The sequence below is a fragment of the Apaloderma vittatum genome, unplaced genomic scaffold (genome assembly GCF_000703405.1).
Source record: "Apaloderma vittatum isolate BGI_N311 unplaced genomic scaffold, ASM70340v1 scaffold117, whole genome shotgun sequence".
In the NCBI taxonomy this organism is placed as follows: Eukaryota; Metazoa; Chordata; class Aves; order Trogoniformes; family Trogonidae; genus Apaloderma; species Apaloderma vittatum.
The window spans coordinates 117,579-133,333 of record NW_009727753.1 but is presented as its reverse complement, the minus strand read 5'-3'; the positions used below and the strand labels follow the sequence as shown (position 1 = coordinate 133,333).

Here is a 15,755-nt window from a genome sequence, read left to right as displayed (position 1 = left end):
GGAAGTGGTTGAGTCACCATCCCTGGAGGTGTTTAAGGAGAGGCTGGATGTGGCACTTAGTGCCCTGGTCTGGCCCATGTGATGGTGTTGGGTCATAGGCTGGACTTGATGATCTCAGAGGGCTTTTCCAGCCTCCACAATTCTGTGATTCTGTGAGATTATAGGATAGGTTGTGGCCCTTTCAGGTCTCTTAATCAAAGAAGATCCAGTCCCAGTACACTGTAAGATCTAGTATCTGTTTGTTACAAACCACTAGAGTGATCAGTGAGAGAGTTTAGAGGCCAGCTCTGTATGTCAGATTTTTACAGTATTGCAAACAACAATCTAAAAACTTTTCTGTTATCTAAAAGTCTGCACTTCCAGAAAAGCAAATACATCAATACAAAGGAGAGGTCACAGGATACATGACCTAGACAGTGAAAGATGCTTCTTTTTTTGTCAGCAAATACAATTGGAAAAAAATTACAGAGAAAGAACCAATCTATACATAAGTCAAGGAAGATTTCAAATGGAAGGCGCAAAAAGGAAGTGGTCTCTGGACTAAATGATTGCCGAGGAGCACTGCATGGAAGAGGGGAGGTTTTTCTTTCCACATTTGAAACATGCAATTGAGGATGGAAAAGGAAAGCACAAAACCCTCAATTCCCTTATGGAATAAAACATGAATAAGAATTTATGTGATATGTTAGATTACCCAGTTACAATTTCATAAGGCAATTTCTTATAGAAAACAAAGTACTGTACTGGAGTCGCACAGCAGCTGGTACGTTCAGCATGTGCTAATCAGTTCTGACTCGGAACCACTGATAGTATGTTGTGCTGTCAAAAGGAAAAAAAAAACAAAACACAAATGCCCACACTTCCAGTCTGTTTTGCCTGCATATATAGGTAGGATTTTTAAAGGGAGTAAACATTTTGTGTTCCCATCATACTTATTACAGAAATTTATGGATAGACAGCAACTCTGAAAATGAGGGTACCCTGGACTCTGTCTGACAGCACCTTGTCTTGAAATGCTTCTTCCAATTTCTAAGCAATAGTTTATTATTGTTTTGCTTTATATCAGAATGTCATTTTCATAAGACGAGCAAAGTTTGACATTAGCCCTATATATTCTGTTATTCTCAGAAAAGAATTCATACTCTAAATTCCCCTGAACAAGACCAGTAGCACATCTTTTAGGCAGCAATGAGCTTAAGGAAGACGGGGTTGAAGGTCAAATACTTTGATGAGGCCAGAATGAAAAGAGAGTCTGTCATCAACTGTCTTTCTCAGGTGCTTCAGGAGATAGCTAACATGCTGGAATACGCTTTCACCATTTTAAAACCTATAACTTTCTGCAAAAAAAGGACAGAGATTAGCGAGCTGTGCTTTCAAGCTGGGACTCAAATGTTAAATCATTCATGGGATATATCCTACATTAATGTTAAGACTCATTTGTTCTGATTTCACTCAAAATCAGAACGCTTGTTCTCATTAATTCTGCAAGCTTTTTTTTGCTAATTAATTTTTACAATAAATTTATTCATTTCTTCAGAGGGTTTTGTTCTAGCCGCCTGCAATTCTGATTTATCTTTTTAAGGAATCACATGCAAAATGTCATGCCGAACTACAATTTGTTTCTGGGTTTTACACTTAAAAAGAGGAAAGCTCTTAAAAATAGTCATGCCTATGGAAAGTGTTTTGAAACAGTTTTAAAATTTGAAATTCCTTTAGAACCAAAAAAAACAATGGAGGTTTTTGTACTTTGCCCTCATCTTTGATTTTGGTCTGGAGATTTGCAGTTTGCAGTCCATGCCCACTCTATTTCTGTCTCACTGTTTAAGAACAGAGCAATTCATTGCTTGGTTGTGTGGGGTTTGTTTTTGTCTTTGAAGTACAAACGTGGTGGGAGGCTATTACTTTAAATCTCTAATTTAGTTAATGATAATCTGGAGACAGGCAGAGACAGATTAGAGCTAGTGACGCCAAAGAAAGGTTTTGAATCCTTCCACTGGCTTCAGAAGAAAAGCAGAGGTGTATAACCTGCTTCTATATATCTCTACCTCATATGGAGACTGTTTTAGTTGCCATCTCTGTGCACCTGGACCATGGAAAAGTTCGGCCCAATGTGAGTCCCAGAAATACGAAAAGTCTGATTAAAATTTTTACACAGGATACAATCACTGGGGTATTAATAACCTCCATGGTTATTAGGAAGTAGAGGAAATATATCCTCTTTTGGGGGTAATCAAAGACACCAAGTATCAGGTAAAGTACACTGAGCTTGAGAAAAAGAAAGTTTTATCTTCCCCTTTGACAGATGGCAATTGAAAGAATAAAAAAGTTAATGACACATTCAAGGTCAGAAGGATGACACTATACATCTTCCATATCCTAATCTAATTCCTTAATTAATGCCATTCTTTCAATCTCATAAAGCACTGCATGGCCTTTCTCAGGCTTGAGACATCTCACTCATTTTACATTTTAATTCTTAATCTGTTAAATTACCTCTTGGTTCTTCTGCAGATTTTCATGGTCTGTAGCAGATGTTGTCTTCTCCCATTTCTCTGCAACTTGATTTGCTTCCTCTATTTTTTGCTCATAGCTTTTCTGGGAATTTAGCAGTGTTACTTCATAAAATTCTTGAATATCTGTTTGTAAAGAGGAAGAAGTAAAATACATTATTTGACATGCTGGCTTTTTCATCTCTGGTGGTTTTCTTTGGCTAATATATACTTACTAATTATTATCACAATGGTCAACATTTCTAGCAGAAATCATCAATATGCAAATATTTTCTAAAATATCAATGAGATTCTTGAGGTATTTTCTCATTTCAAAATATGTTTTTCATTTATACATAAATTCAAAGAAGTAAAGAAGTAATAAGAAGAGATTTAAAGAACATGAAGCGTTTAGGTAGAACAGATCCCTATACAGGGAGGAGTAAGTCACAGATTATTTTAACCAGTAAACTAGAAATTTGCCGATGGAAACATCCCAAGAGAACCATGTTGTCAGACACTCATCCCAGGCACCTGAGCCACTTATCTGCAGGTGCATTTGCATTTTTTTTTAAGCGGGATGCACCATTTTAAGGGACACTTTGAGGATTCATCACTTCATTTGTTCTTATTCAGAAGTGGCTACTTAATGTTTGGTTTCAACTGAGCGTAAGCAACAGAGCCGGGTCTTTATATCCTGTTCAGATGTTTCTATCACATCTATCTCCATGGGTTATGAACAGATATACAAGAACCATCAGTGAAAACATTTTCACTGAAACATATGCATATAATGACCAACGGAAAGTAAAAAAAAAAGAAAAAAAAAGTTTTTCTCTTCTTTGGGACAAGAAGATTTTAGTCAGATAGCCACACTCAAAAGGTGACAGGTTGTCTAACACAGATATTTAACACACCAAAGAAGAAAAAACCATCACATTATTGTAGTTAAGAACAATTGGCAGACTTTCTCCTGGATAGGAAAGAAAGAAAACCATTCCAGGGAGAAAGATTGAATCTATCTGGACTCCATAGGAGTGACTGTTTATAAAAACAACCTTGCTTTCAATAAGCAGCTCTCTCTAATGAGTGTTACCTAAGGCATAACGAAGTGGGAAGGCATGACCCTCAACAGGAAAAGCAGAAAATTGGACAGAGAACCCTTTCTGATATTAGGTGAAGAAATTATATGGAAGAATCAAGCTTATTGCACTTACACAATGTCTTTCATAAACATGTGTGACTGTGGCTTTTATTTTCTACTTTGTGAAGCAATGTTCTGTTTGCATGTTACCTTAAATTGTATCAAATTAATAGTAGCTGCAAGGTAATCAGACAATCAGAAAATATTTCTTAATGGAAGCTGTGATAAATCTATATCAGACAGTATTATGAGCCCAAACGACCTAGGATGCTCCAGCATGTCTAAAAATAAAAAGTATGTTCCCCAGGAAAGCTTCTTCGACCAGAAGAGAAAAATCTTCCAACATTAACCATAGAGCCTGTCTGGCAAGGAGGAAAATATTGGTCTCATGTCTGAACTTCAGAGGCAGCTGGGGATTTTATCATATGTCTGGGCCTGGAAGACGTCATTTGAAACCTATTATATTATTATAATAAGCCTGTCTGGCAAGGAGGAAAATATTGGTCTCGTGTCTGAACTTCAGAGGCAGCTGGGGATTTTGTCATATGTCTGGCCCAGGAAGACATCATTTGAAACCTATTATATTATTATAATAGATAACCTGCTGTGGAAGTACCTCTGCATTTTCTGTTGGTACTGTCTCACGCAATAGGAGACTGAACTGGATTGCAGGTGATGAGTACCTCTGCATTTTCTGTTGGTACTGTCTCTCGCAACAGGAGACTGAACTGGATTGCAGGTGACAAGAGGGAGCTGGAGGAGGCGTAGAGGGGCACACAGCAAAGGCATCCTGATTTAATCTAGCTTCCAAGGCCTAGTCAAAAATACTCAGCTGAGACTATGCATATCCTCACAGGAAGTCTCTGGCCAGATTTCTGGGAGCATCCCTTCCCTCTTGAGTAACAGCTGAAACTGAACTTTTCTTCTAACTCCTTTTACGAATTTCTGCCTTATTATGTAATCTACTTCTCATGTACAAGGGGAAAAATTAATCAGAAGGTTTAACATTAATAACTGTGATCCATAGGAAGTAGATACCAACTTCTATTTCACAAACATATTTGTAAGAATTTATACTTCATATTGCTAAGAACACTTAGCTCCACTCTTAAAACTAAGACCTACTTTTAAAATTAAAAGCTATAGGATAGTTGCAATGAGAAGGAAAGTTCTTCTCCCCCCAATATTCTTGATGTAGAGGTTTTTTTACAGTCATTTTGAATGCTTATAGTAAAATTGCAAACAGTTGTAATATATGGTTTGATGCCAGGTCAATTTGTATTGCAACTGCAAGTAAAACATACCAGGCTAATATGTAATTATCTCTAGATAAATACTTTGCAGAAATAAACTAGAAGTTGCCCTCTGGCAGAAGCATTCAGCTGGCATTTCTGTTGTTATCCGAGGATTAATTGGGTTGACAGTAGTCAGTCAAGGAACAGCAGAACAGTACTTTTGCTCTAACTTTAAAGACTGCCTTGCTTTAACTCTTTCATTAAAAATAACATGTGAGACATATTTGCATGTGCGTGCGCGTACGTATAATAAATATTAAAAACTCAGTCTCTTTGTAAAGGTCCTTATCTATTCTGAGGAGGCTGTGGGTTGCTTTCACTGGAATAAGGATCACTGATGTGCGGAGAAGAGCGTTTCAGTGTGCTTATGTGGTTGCAGAAGAAAGCACAGAGGATTCACTTAGCTGATTTCTTTGTTATTCCATAAGATAAAATTGCCATTTCTAAGGAGCAAGGGCATCCAGCAAGTTGCAGTCAATCAAAGTTAGCGGAGAATGGGATCTGTAATTCGCTTTGAGTAAAATCTGCTCTATGGAGTTATCTTCATTATGTGAGAAGCACAATCATACGAGGAGAGGAAAACGGCTGAATGCCGGCTGATGCTACTGAGGATGGGGAAAAGGAGCTGTAAATGAGGTGACGGGATCAAGCAGCTGTAGAATCAAGCTGGGAACCAAGCTCATAAAAGTAGTTGTTGAGAGCCTGATAATTATTATTTAAAGTGACCAAAATATATTCTTTCTCCTAGTGGGGACTTACATGAAAATAATTCAACAAAGAGACTAAAATCTTACGCAAATTAAATCTGTACCAACTGTTCTTAATTTGTACTATATTCCCTCACTTCCATGAAAACAAGTTCAGATTTCATTTAAACTTGGCAATATTACTATAGATGAACCCCATGAGCACAAAACAGATAAACTGTTCGAACCTCTGTACCACTCCAAATATTTTGTTAAGCAATGAATTCATGCTTGTTTAAAGTGTCTGTGAACCTCACTGGATTTTTCAGTCCAACTGAATTTGTTCATTTACTTCTTAAGAAATTACATACTTTATTTAATAAACTCCATTTGCTCTTCCTTCAGCCTAACCTAAATGTTTTGTCAGTTCTGCTGTATAAAGATAAATTACATACAAGAAATTATATAGATTCTAATATGAAGTAATCCTAAAGATAGCATGATACAATTTATTTTGGATAATTCCATCTTTGGAGAAGTAGGGAAACAAATTATCTTTACATCAGAGTGGTAGAGAACACATCAGTATCACTTTACAAATGGCTGTGGACAAGTACACCGTACATCACTGCATCTGTGCTCTGCAGACAAATTGCAAGGACCTCTCTCTCTCTCTCCTATTTTACAGACCTGTGCAAGAGTGAGCAAGTCTAACCTTTGCAGATATGCCAGGGATCACTTTCTCTTGCTGAAGCTGGATCCACTTCTCAGTGTGGTCTTTTTTATTTTTACTACTGTTAAAAAATATATACTAATTACCAAGGCTCAAATCTGAGCCGTGCTACCAATTGTTATTTTTTTTCAGAGACAATTTAAACAAATATAATTTGCATTAAGAACAAGGAATGAAGAAGACACAATGTCCTACTCTCATAGAAGAGTAACCTTTCTTTCAGATAGCAGCTATACAGAAAGAAAAATGTGCACTCAGACAAAGCTGAACAGGCTGCCTAAACTCTGCCATTTCCTAAGTTTTGAGTGATTGGTACTGAAACCCTGCCACCATTATTTCAGTGCAGTTTCTATTCCAATTTATATGCATCACAATATCCATTCGTTATAGGAACACTTCACAACTCTCATGCAAAGGGGTTAAATTATATGAAAAGGCAAAAAGGTTGAATAGCCTAAACCACTTTCTGTCTTCTGTGAACATGGGCTTTCACCAGCATTTTAATGAGGAAAAATAAGATAAAGCAATACAATTCCTCATTCATCTGTAAGCACTTCAGCACCAGAAAGATAGAAGTAAATTGAAGGGAATTCAGACAAAGACAGATGATTAAAGGTCTGAGGGGACTAACTTTTGAGCAAAGATTAAAGGAAGAGAATAATAATAACATACACTTTCATACTTCCTTTCACTTCAAAGCAAGACAAACTTTAAGAACCATATAGTCTTGGCTGAGCAAATTGCACGAGGCCTCAAAGAGAAGCAAACCAGGAGGGTTGAACTGCAGAGACCCATAGATGAGCACTCCAGGTGTGTCCATCCCTTTTTGATCAGTAACCCACTCACAGTGGTCTCAGAATCACCAGTGGGCTCTGGGACAAGGTTACTCCTTTTTAAAGAAGCCTCTTTGCTGGGAAGGGCAGATGCAGTCTACTGAGCTCATCTGGATTCCCTGGTGGGCTAGGAATGAGGCAGGAGCCTCTCTCCTTTCTTCAAGATATTTGCTAGTGTGATTTCAAGTCAGAAAGAAATGTAGTCAGGGTTTGCTCCCTCCCTACTACTGACCCATCTTCAGCTGTGTAAATCAGCATAATCCAGCCTGTAGCCCCAAAGCCGGATGACGTATATGAGATAGTTTTGGCATCACAGAGAAGTGCTGGCAGGTACCAAATGCATCTCAGCACTTTCACGCACATTCAGAAATGTAGCTAGCAAGGTACAGGCATCCCAGTGCACCAAGCAGCTGGGACCACCCCAGGATATCTCTTTAACATCAGCTGACCTGTAGCTGCACTTTGCATCACCCTAATGGATGTGAAGGATTACAACAAGAGATTATAAAAAGGTGGGTTTTCCAAGTAGTATGATGCAAAATGCAGAGAGGTAGAACTTGAGCTGGTACAGGTCTGCAATGCAGCTATACAGTAAGAATATATTTTCAGGGTACTAAGCTCAGGATTCAGAAGAGAGGAGGCATAAAGAAAACCAGAGCATAAGTGGAGAGAAAAATCTCTTGTGCCTCTTTTGCATTTAAAAAAAAAAAGGGGGGACAAAGAGGAAAGTCTATATTCCAGTAACAAACAAGCTGATGCCAGGCATTCTGATATCATCTATATTTTATAGAACACAAACAATTAAGCTTAAAAGGATAATCTTGTACATCGCTTAGCCTGAAGTTGTACTATATGTGTCAGCAAATGCTGCCTCCCCAGTGATCTGACAATACACATGACCGCTTGTGGGAGAGCACTGTGAACCGTTTCACGCACTAAACCCTACCCAAAGTTCACTGAAGTTGCAGGCACTACCCACCACAGCATGTTTTGATGTCCAGGAATAAAGCACACTGCATTGGCGGCTCTTTCAAGAGCTGTTGCCACCATCAGTGCTTCATGAGAGAGGATTTCCTTGTGACATACATCTTGTGACACCTCTCTTTTCTTTGTGTCTTGAGACCATTGTGTCTTGAGACCATTCAGAAATGGCACCAACATTCTCATATCTGCAGTAATTGTTGCAGTTAGCTGTACGTCTTTGCAATTAAGTATAATGTCATTAACAACATAGAATCCCATCAACCAAGACATGAGTTCTCTCATATTCCTGTCAACCCAAACTGGGAATTCAAACAAATATTCTGCAGGATAAAAAGGAAAGTGTGTGGTTTTTCTCCTCCTTCTAGAGGTCCTTAGCCATGGAATTAATTTCTCCTATGCTGTGCCAGTGCTTGACTTGCTTTGCAGTATCTCCCATCTGTTTTTTCAGGGCATTCAGGGACAAGGTGGAATGGGAGTCTAAGGAAACACACAAACACAAGCTGTTTCGTTTCCAGGAGATTCGGGGCAGTCCTTTTGTCTATGTGTAGGATAGTGTCTGATACGTACCTTTTAATGTTATGTAACCCAGCACAAATGGCTACTGTCTAGCAGAGCACTGTGAATCCAAATAAAGCCAATTGTTACAGGCTCTTGCTGCAAGTCCTTTTTTTTAACTAAAGGAACATTACAGCGTACGTCTAAATGGCATCATTTATATCCTGGGGAGTAGATTATCCTGGGTCAGCTTCAGCCATCTGGCCTGAATTCTTAGGTAGGAGTAAGGAGGATTGTGCAGGATGTTGTTCAAGAAGGAAAACTGATTCACACAGTAGAAGTAGCAGGGAAGTGATCAGAGATCGTACCAGCCTGCTAGTAAAGGGATTTAAGGACCCAGCCCAAAGAAGCAGTCCCAAAAGAGGTTGAATAACATTCTTCACTAAATGCAGTTATGTTTTGTGGGGGTTTATTTCCAAGTAAAATGTTTCCATACTGAGTAAAATAGTCATTATAAGAGGGAGAAAATCAAACGTAAGAGAAGAAAAAAAACCTTAACTTGAAATTAGGTGAGTTTTCAACTAAAGCAGGTCTATGGCACAGACCCCTAGATGAGAAATGGCAGATCTCCAGTTACCAAGCTGGTACATAGATTTATTAACATGATGAGCTCAAACCTGCCCCCATTAGCATCCCCCAGTGCAGCAGCAGTCAAAAATGTCTTTTGCATTTCAGCTGTATCTTATCCCCAGAGCTCTACAAAGCCTTGGGTTGGCCACTGAAAAAGGTAGGGTGAGATTCAACAACAAAAGAAAAACTCAGGGCTTTTTTTTTTTTTGCAATTGGCAGTGGTAGCACCAAGATATGCCAAGCCAAAATGAAATTTAGAAGCCCTATGGCAAGGTTTTCAAATATAAGCTTTGGTGCATAAGAAACATGCCAACATGACAGCAAGAGTTACTGCAGAAGAAGACAACGGGTTCTGTATTTCATGCAGGCAGTGAAATGGTGCAGTGGAAGCCAGGGAAGCAGTCTTCTGCCAAATGCCTACAGTTGATAAATGTTCCTAAATCTATTAAAAGCAGCACACTCTGGTAGAACATGTACCAAAGTAGGCAGCAAGAAATACCGTTTCTGTTATTAACCTGTCTTGATTCTTGAGCTTCAGCAAATCCCTTCTATTTGGTCTAGATGATTTTTTGAGGTCCAAAACCAAATTATCCATTTTTTGAGGACCAACTTGAATTATCCAACAATACTCTACGATCCTTCACACATTTAGATCGTAAGCTGTTTGAGGCAGGAACCATTATTAAGCAGGTACATATCTGCACAAAATTGTATATTTAAAAAAAAAAAATCTCTGAAACATTCTATGTGCTGTAATAAATAACTAAATAGTTAATAATTAATGACCTTTGCAATAGTTATTTAGATGTATTGAGAAAAAGCATATTTTTGAGTATTTCTAGCTTGGCTGTACAATAGTATCATGATTGTTTTTTTGTAATATATCCAAAATACAATCAGAGCTCTCGCAAACTTCTCAGCTAGGAATATCTGCCTCAAAGGCAGTTGTCCAAAATCCAGGCAGAATAAAATATTCAACACGGGTTGCTATGCACAGAGAAGACAAAATAATAGTCTTTCCTTATGTGAGTGATGTTTATGCTTAACAAAAGTGGTGTCAGACATTAAAGTCAGTATTTAAGCCTGTTCAATGACAATATTGAGAGTATTACTACAGTTTTGCCTATATATTCTAACCTCTTATTCACAGATAAGCATCACAGTCTGGATTTGAGCAGCAAACTCAAATCCTGTGGTGAGGTTTCCTTTTAAAGATGTTGGACAGGGGCTGCAGATCAATGCACGATCTGTGAGAGTCAGAGCAGGATCACCAGCACACACCGGCTGCTTTGCAGCTCCCCACAGCCAGGCAGATAATTGAACCTGTCCCAGGATTTTTTCTGATAGAAAACTATGTAAACAGAGAGTGCTGTTAATTTTGCTAAGTGTTCGAAAGCAGCGGCTGAGGAAGCACTAAGAGACCAAGGCAAGGTTTCCTGTGCTTCTGAACAGATCTTTTCACAAAGTGACAGTTTCTTTTGAAAAAATGATGGTTTGTATCAAGTTCTTTTCCTATGAGCTTAAATACAAGCCGTCAGCTTTTATTCAGCGCTGTGTATCACTCAGCATGTAGCAGCCAGAGCCTGTGAAAGTTATTTACGGACAACAATAACATATACCTTTGGGAAGAGGCTTTATTCATCGTGTGGAGAGTTCGCTGCAAAGCCATTACTGGAGAGACTTTCCCCTGTTTCTGCACAGCAGTTAACAGTTATTACTGTGCATTTCTGGTCCCGTCAGAGCACCACGCAGCCCCACTGTGGGTCACTGAAGTTATGAACAGACTTTCATCTGAATGGCTCCAAAATGTACTTAAACAACTGTAATAGAATCGTAGAATGGTTTGAGTTGGAAGGGACTTTAAGGATCATTTAGTTCCAACTGCCCTGCCAGACGAGGTTTCTCAAAGCCCCATCCAACCTGGCCTTGAACACTTCCAGCTTCCCTAGGCAATCTGTTCCAGTGAATCACCACCCTCATAGTAAATAATTTCTTCCTAATATTTAATTTAAATCTACCCTCTTTCAGTCTGAAACTGTTACCCCTTGTCCTATCACTACACTCTTGGATAAAGAGTCCTTCCCCTTCTTTCCTGATGATTTCCTGATCAAACCTTGAGACAATACAGCACCTGACATCACTGCATGTCCTGACCTAGAGAAATGAACACCTACTGCCACAGTAATGACTAAAAGTTGACTACTATGGTTCATATTAAAAAGGCATCATTTGGAGCAATACTTTGATGCAGCCTAGGATGTGATTGGCTTTCTGGGCTGCGAGCACATATTGCTGGCTTATATCCATTTTTTCACCTACCAATCCCTCCAAGCCCTTGTCCACAGGGTGGTTCTCAATCCACTCATCATCCAGCCTATCTTTGTGGTTGGGATTGCCCTGACCCAGGTGCAGGACCTTGCACTTAGTCATGTTGAATTTCATGCCTGTCAAAGTCCCTCTGGATGGGATCTCTCCTCTGAATAGAGAGTTCAATACCAGAAAACTCTTCAGTTATACCACTTCTTTATTGTTTGACTTTTTTTTTTCTGTGCTCAATTCCTCAACATATGATTACCTTAAATAGGAACAAATACGAAAATTTGTCAAAATTTAACTTTAAAATATGATATCACAACAGCAGGTATTTTTTCATGTCTGAAGCAAGAGTAAAAGGAAAAAAGTCAGATTATATATTTCCTCACCTTTTTTTAATCTTGGAAAGGAACTAGCTGCAAAGGCAATTTCTCCCAGAATATGAAGGGAAATACCGTATATCAGACCAGAACCAGAAAAGGCTGCATCATTCTATAATCCTTTCTAAGTTAGATTAGATTTATATAGGTTTTTCCTATGCAGCTGTGCATAAATATGTTGGGAGTAGGTATGGTAAATGGAAGATCTAGTGCTTAGAGCACATGTCTTTGGGATAGCTGCAGATATGCAGCAGCCCAGCCAGGGGCCACCCCATCAGATACCTCTCAGCAGTACCCAATTTACTGAAAGTCTAAAAACCAGAAAGATCTTCCTGTCCCCTCAGGTGTTCTACTCCAATGTCTGAGGCGTCACAAGCCACTGTGGCTTTGCAGAGGCAAAGGGATCATGTTATAGCTTTTGATCAGATGTGTGGTCCCCAAGTGCCAGCCCAAGTTGGCAGCACTGGCCAGTGGCTTCACACACCACATGTACCAGTGGCTCCTCCAGAGAGAACTGAAGCAGCCTTCAGGCAAGCGCAGAAATCCAGCGGGGATTTAAGAATGGAGTGATTAAGTCATCTCAGAATTAATCATAACTGTTCACAGGTTCAACTCACTGACTGTCAACCCTCCTAAGCATTCCCTAAATCCTTCATTTGTCTTGGTGAAAGCAATTTGTTCTTAAAAAGAAAAAATTGCATCATCTTCTGAACAGGAAAAGAGGAGAGCATGGAATGTGTATATATATATATATGTCTCACATATATATGAGACATGGCCATTATCAGAAAAAAGAGATTAGTTTGCCCTTGCAGGAGAGTGTGCAGACACAGCAACGCAGTACCAGTACGTCCCTCTCCGCATCATGGAGAAGCATCACAGCTCCAATGCAGGAATGAAGTGCAGATTGCTTGGCAGGAACCTGAGAGGCTTTTTCACATCAGTTTAAAATATAGCTGGTGCAAAGGCTTCAAAATTGCCCTGAAAGGATCTTCCTGGCACAGTGCCCTACCTGCCCTCCAAGGAGAGGAGAAAGCAAGGAAAGGAGCAGCTTCTGTAATACATATCATTCACCACGTATATCCCAAAGATCGGATCCTTTGAAAAGTACTGGCATGTTTTGCTTTCCAACACTTGTGGTCACATGGCAAATTGCAACTTTGCTGTTATAGCACACCCGATAACAAAATCAGCACAGGAACATCTGCATCAGCTTCTTTACACTGTGAATTTCTGCCTTAACATCTACCATGGATTATTAACAACATCATTCCTCCTTTCCCCAAACTACTTTGAAACTCAGTACTATGCAGAAGTTGTTATTGTGAAGCACATCCTTGCACAGGGCTTGTGCTTCAGGGCATGTTACAGTTTTCCCAACTGCTTCCAAAGGAAAGTCAGTCATATCATTGATGCTGCCCATGCTGAGAATAGGCTGGATACGCAGTATGTCATAATGAACTGATGTGACCTCCAAGCACAAGAAACGTCTCATGCTGGTCTCATGCCTTTCCTATCATTTTCCTTCTTTCACCACATTGACTTTGTTACTGAGTGGTGTGGGTATCTCAGATGCTCAGCGCTCACCTTAAGGAAATGCTGATGAGCCATACCTGAAAAATGCAGTAATGGTAAATTAGCTTTTTCTTGTGTAAGGCTTCAGGGACTGGTCTATTAGGAATGACAAGAGCAAGAAATACAAATCAGATGCTTTCTCAAGTTAAAGTAAGACCACTTTTTAGGAAAACCCTGTAGCAGTCTACAAAGAACTAGTAATAATTGCTTTCCGGCCTTTTTTTTCCAACCTACAAAGAAGCATCTTCACGCTCAGGCCCTTTTGAACATGACTTGAAAGATAAAGCTAAAGCTGAGACAAAGCATTACAATACAATCTTCTTTCCCTGTTCTTCCTCCTTCCAGAGCAACTCTTTACCTCTTTTAATGCCTCCACTTCAAGGTCTCACCAAGAAACGTATTCCCCTCTTCATCTCTCTTACCCTTTCACTGCAAACTCTTCACAGTCTCCTTTCAGTGGAACAGTACACATCCGTTCAGGCCCAGGCCCTGCTTTTTAGTGAGGCATCACCCTCTGTACTCAATAACCAACTTTGTTCTAATATCAAAGTAGCTTCTCTAGTGCTTGGTATCATATGCTCATCGGGTAACGTGAGAGGTACTGAGCCACGACTCCGTCCTCCTTTTCGGTGAGGTGCTTTGCAACAGCAAACACACATGACTACAGGGCTGCAGTCTTCATCGTCATCCCCCACCCACCCTCCTGGGTGTCACTGGCTGCCTGCCCAGAGGCCAGGCTCAGCAGGGGCAACGAGCACACCGCAGGACCCCGTCCATGCAGTGGGGAAGCACAGAGCATCGCGTGAGCTACAGGGAATGGGGGCTGGCTGTGTAAAAATCCATGCCTGAAACTCAAGAGGGTTGCTTCCCACTGCCAAGCTATATTTATTTCTGCAGATATCAAGTATTTCAATGTTTGCAGTTAAAAGAAAGCATGCAAAGGATAGATGGAGAAGGAATAAAGTTCCAAATAATTCTAAACCAACCTATTCCTTTTATACGTGCCTAAGCTGCAGAAAAAGCAAGAACATGTTTCCAAAACTGGGTTAACTGTGTTCCTCGTCTCACTTCAGCCGCCTCTTTCTTCCCCTTCATTTTACTAGTGGGAAGTGTAATGTAAGTGGTAAAAACAGGGAAATGAGAACTTCAGGCTGCAGATTCTATTTGCAGTCTTTCCACTGACTTGCTGTGTGACCTCAGGCAAATCAATCTCTTTGCACTTCAGCTTAACCTTCTGTAAAATTGAGATACAAATGTTTTGACTTACCCATAGGCACACAGTGGGGTATTGCACAGCTTAATTAATTAATGTTTGTTAAATACTTTGAATGAATGCTTCTATACAAGTTTAAATTATTAAATTATATTAAGTACAGGTTGTACTTTTATAAACTCTGGCTTATGACCCTTGAACATAATTGCCACAATGTCTAGTGCAATCCCTAAGATTGCTACTCTGATGTAATAAATTATACTTTAAATGAACCCTTTCACTGAAGTGACTGTGACTTTAGTTGTCTACACTTAACGTTTACAGTCATTGCACTAATGGGTCTAACCTTGTATCTGCCATGAGGCAGGACGAAATAATTTTGCAGACCTTTTTCACTGATTCTTCAAGGGAAGAAATTTTGTGATGTATCCTGAAGAGGTCTTCTCTGTCTTCTAAAGCTTACTGTAGGCATCAGGATAGCAGGAGGAAATGTTTTACAAAACAATTATGCTCCCAGATTCACCATTTTTTATATCAGGTTTGATCTCTAGCATGGGGAGATACATGTTATGAGCACAATACTGTGCTTATTAACAAAATATAATTTTTTCAAGAGAAATCATTTGTGAAGTTTTACTACAGCATCTTTAAAAACGACTGGCAACAAAATGCAAGGAAGCAGAAAGGGCTATGTTAATTAAGAGGCATTATATAAATGCTAATGAAGAAAGTGACCCACAGCCCATAAATTAACATGTCCTGTCCCAGTGTCTTATCACAGAATAAAAAGAAAAAAATTACATCTCCATATAATGGTGGGCTCCTAACAGAGGAAGAACCCCTCTTAACTTAAGGCACAGCAGGAAATCAGAGCTGGCTTCAGAGACGACAGACAAGGCTATTGTCAACATCCTGACTTCAAAACAGCAGGAAGGTTAAATATAGGTTGCAAACTTTAGGGATTCCTATCAAGCCTTTCTAGAAA

The 15,755-nt window shown here is 39.4% G+C and overlaps 1 protein-coding gene across 1 annotated transcript in view; it reads right to left on the bottom strand.

Annotated features, from left to right (window-relative positions):
* The window catches only part of LOC104277217, a gene marked incomplete at its 3' end in the record, with an annotated part of 319,342 nt that overhangs the window by 280,332 nt on the left and 23,255 nt on the right, over positions 1–15,755 (bottom strand). Inside the window, exon 2 of the mRNA XM_009873793.1 lies at positions 2,494–2,636. Coding sequence (XP_009872095.1) covers positions 2,494–2,636 — 143 coding nt within the window. The remainder of the gene's footprint in view (positions 1–2,493; positions 2,637–15,755) is intronic.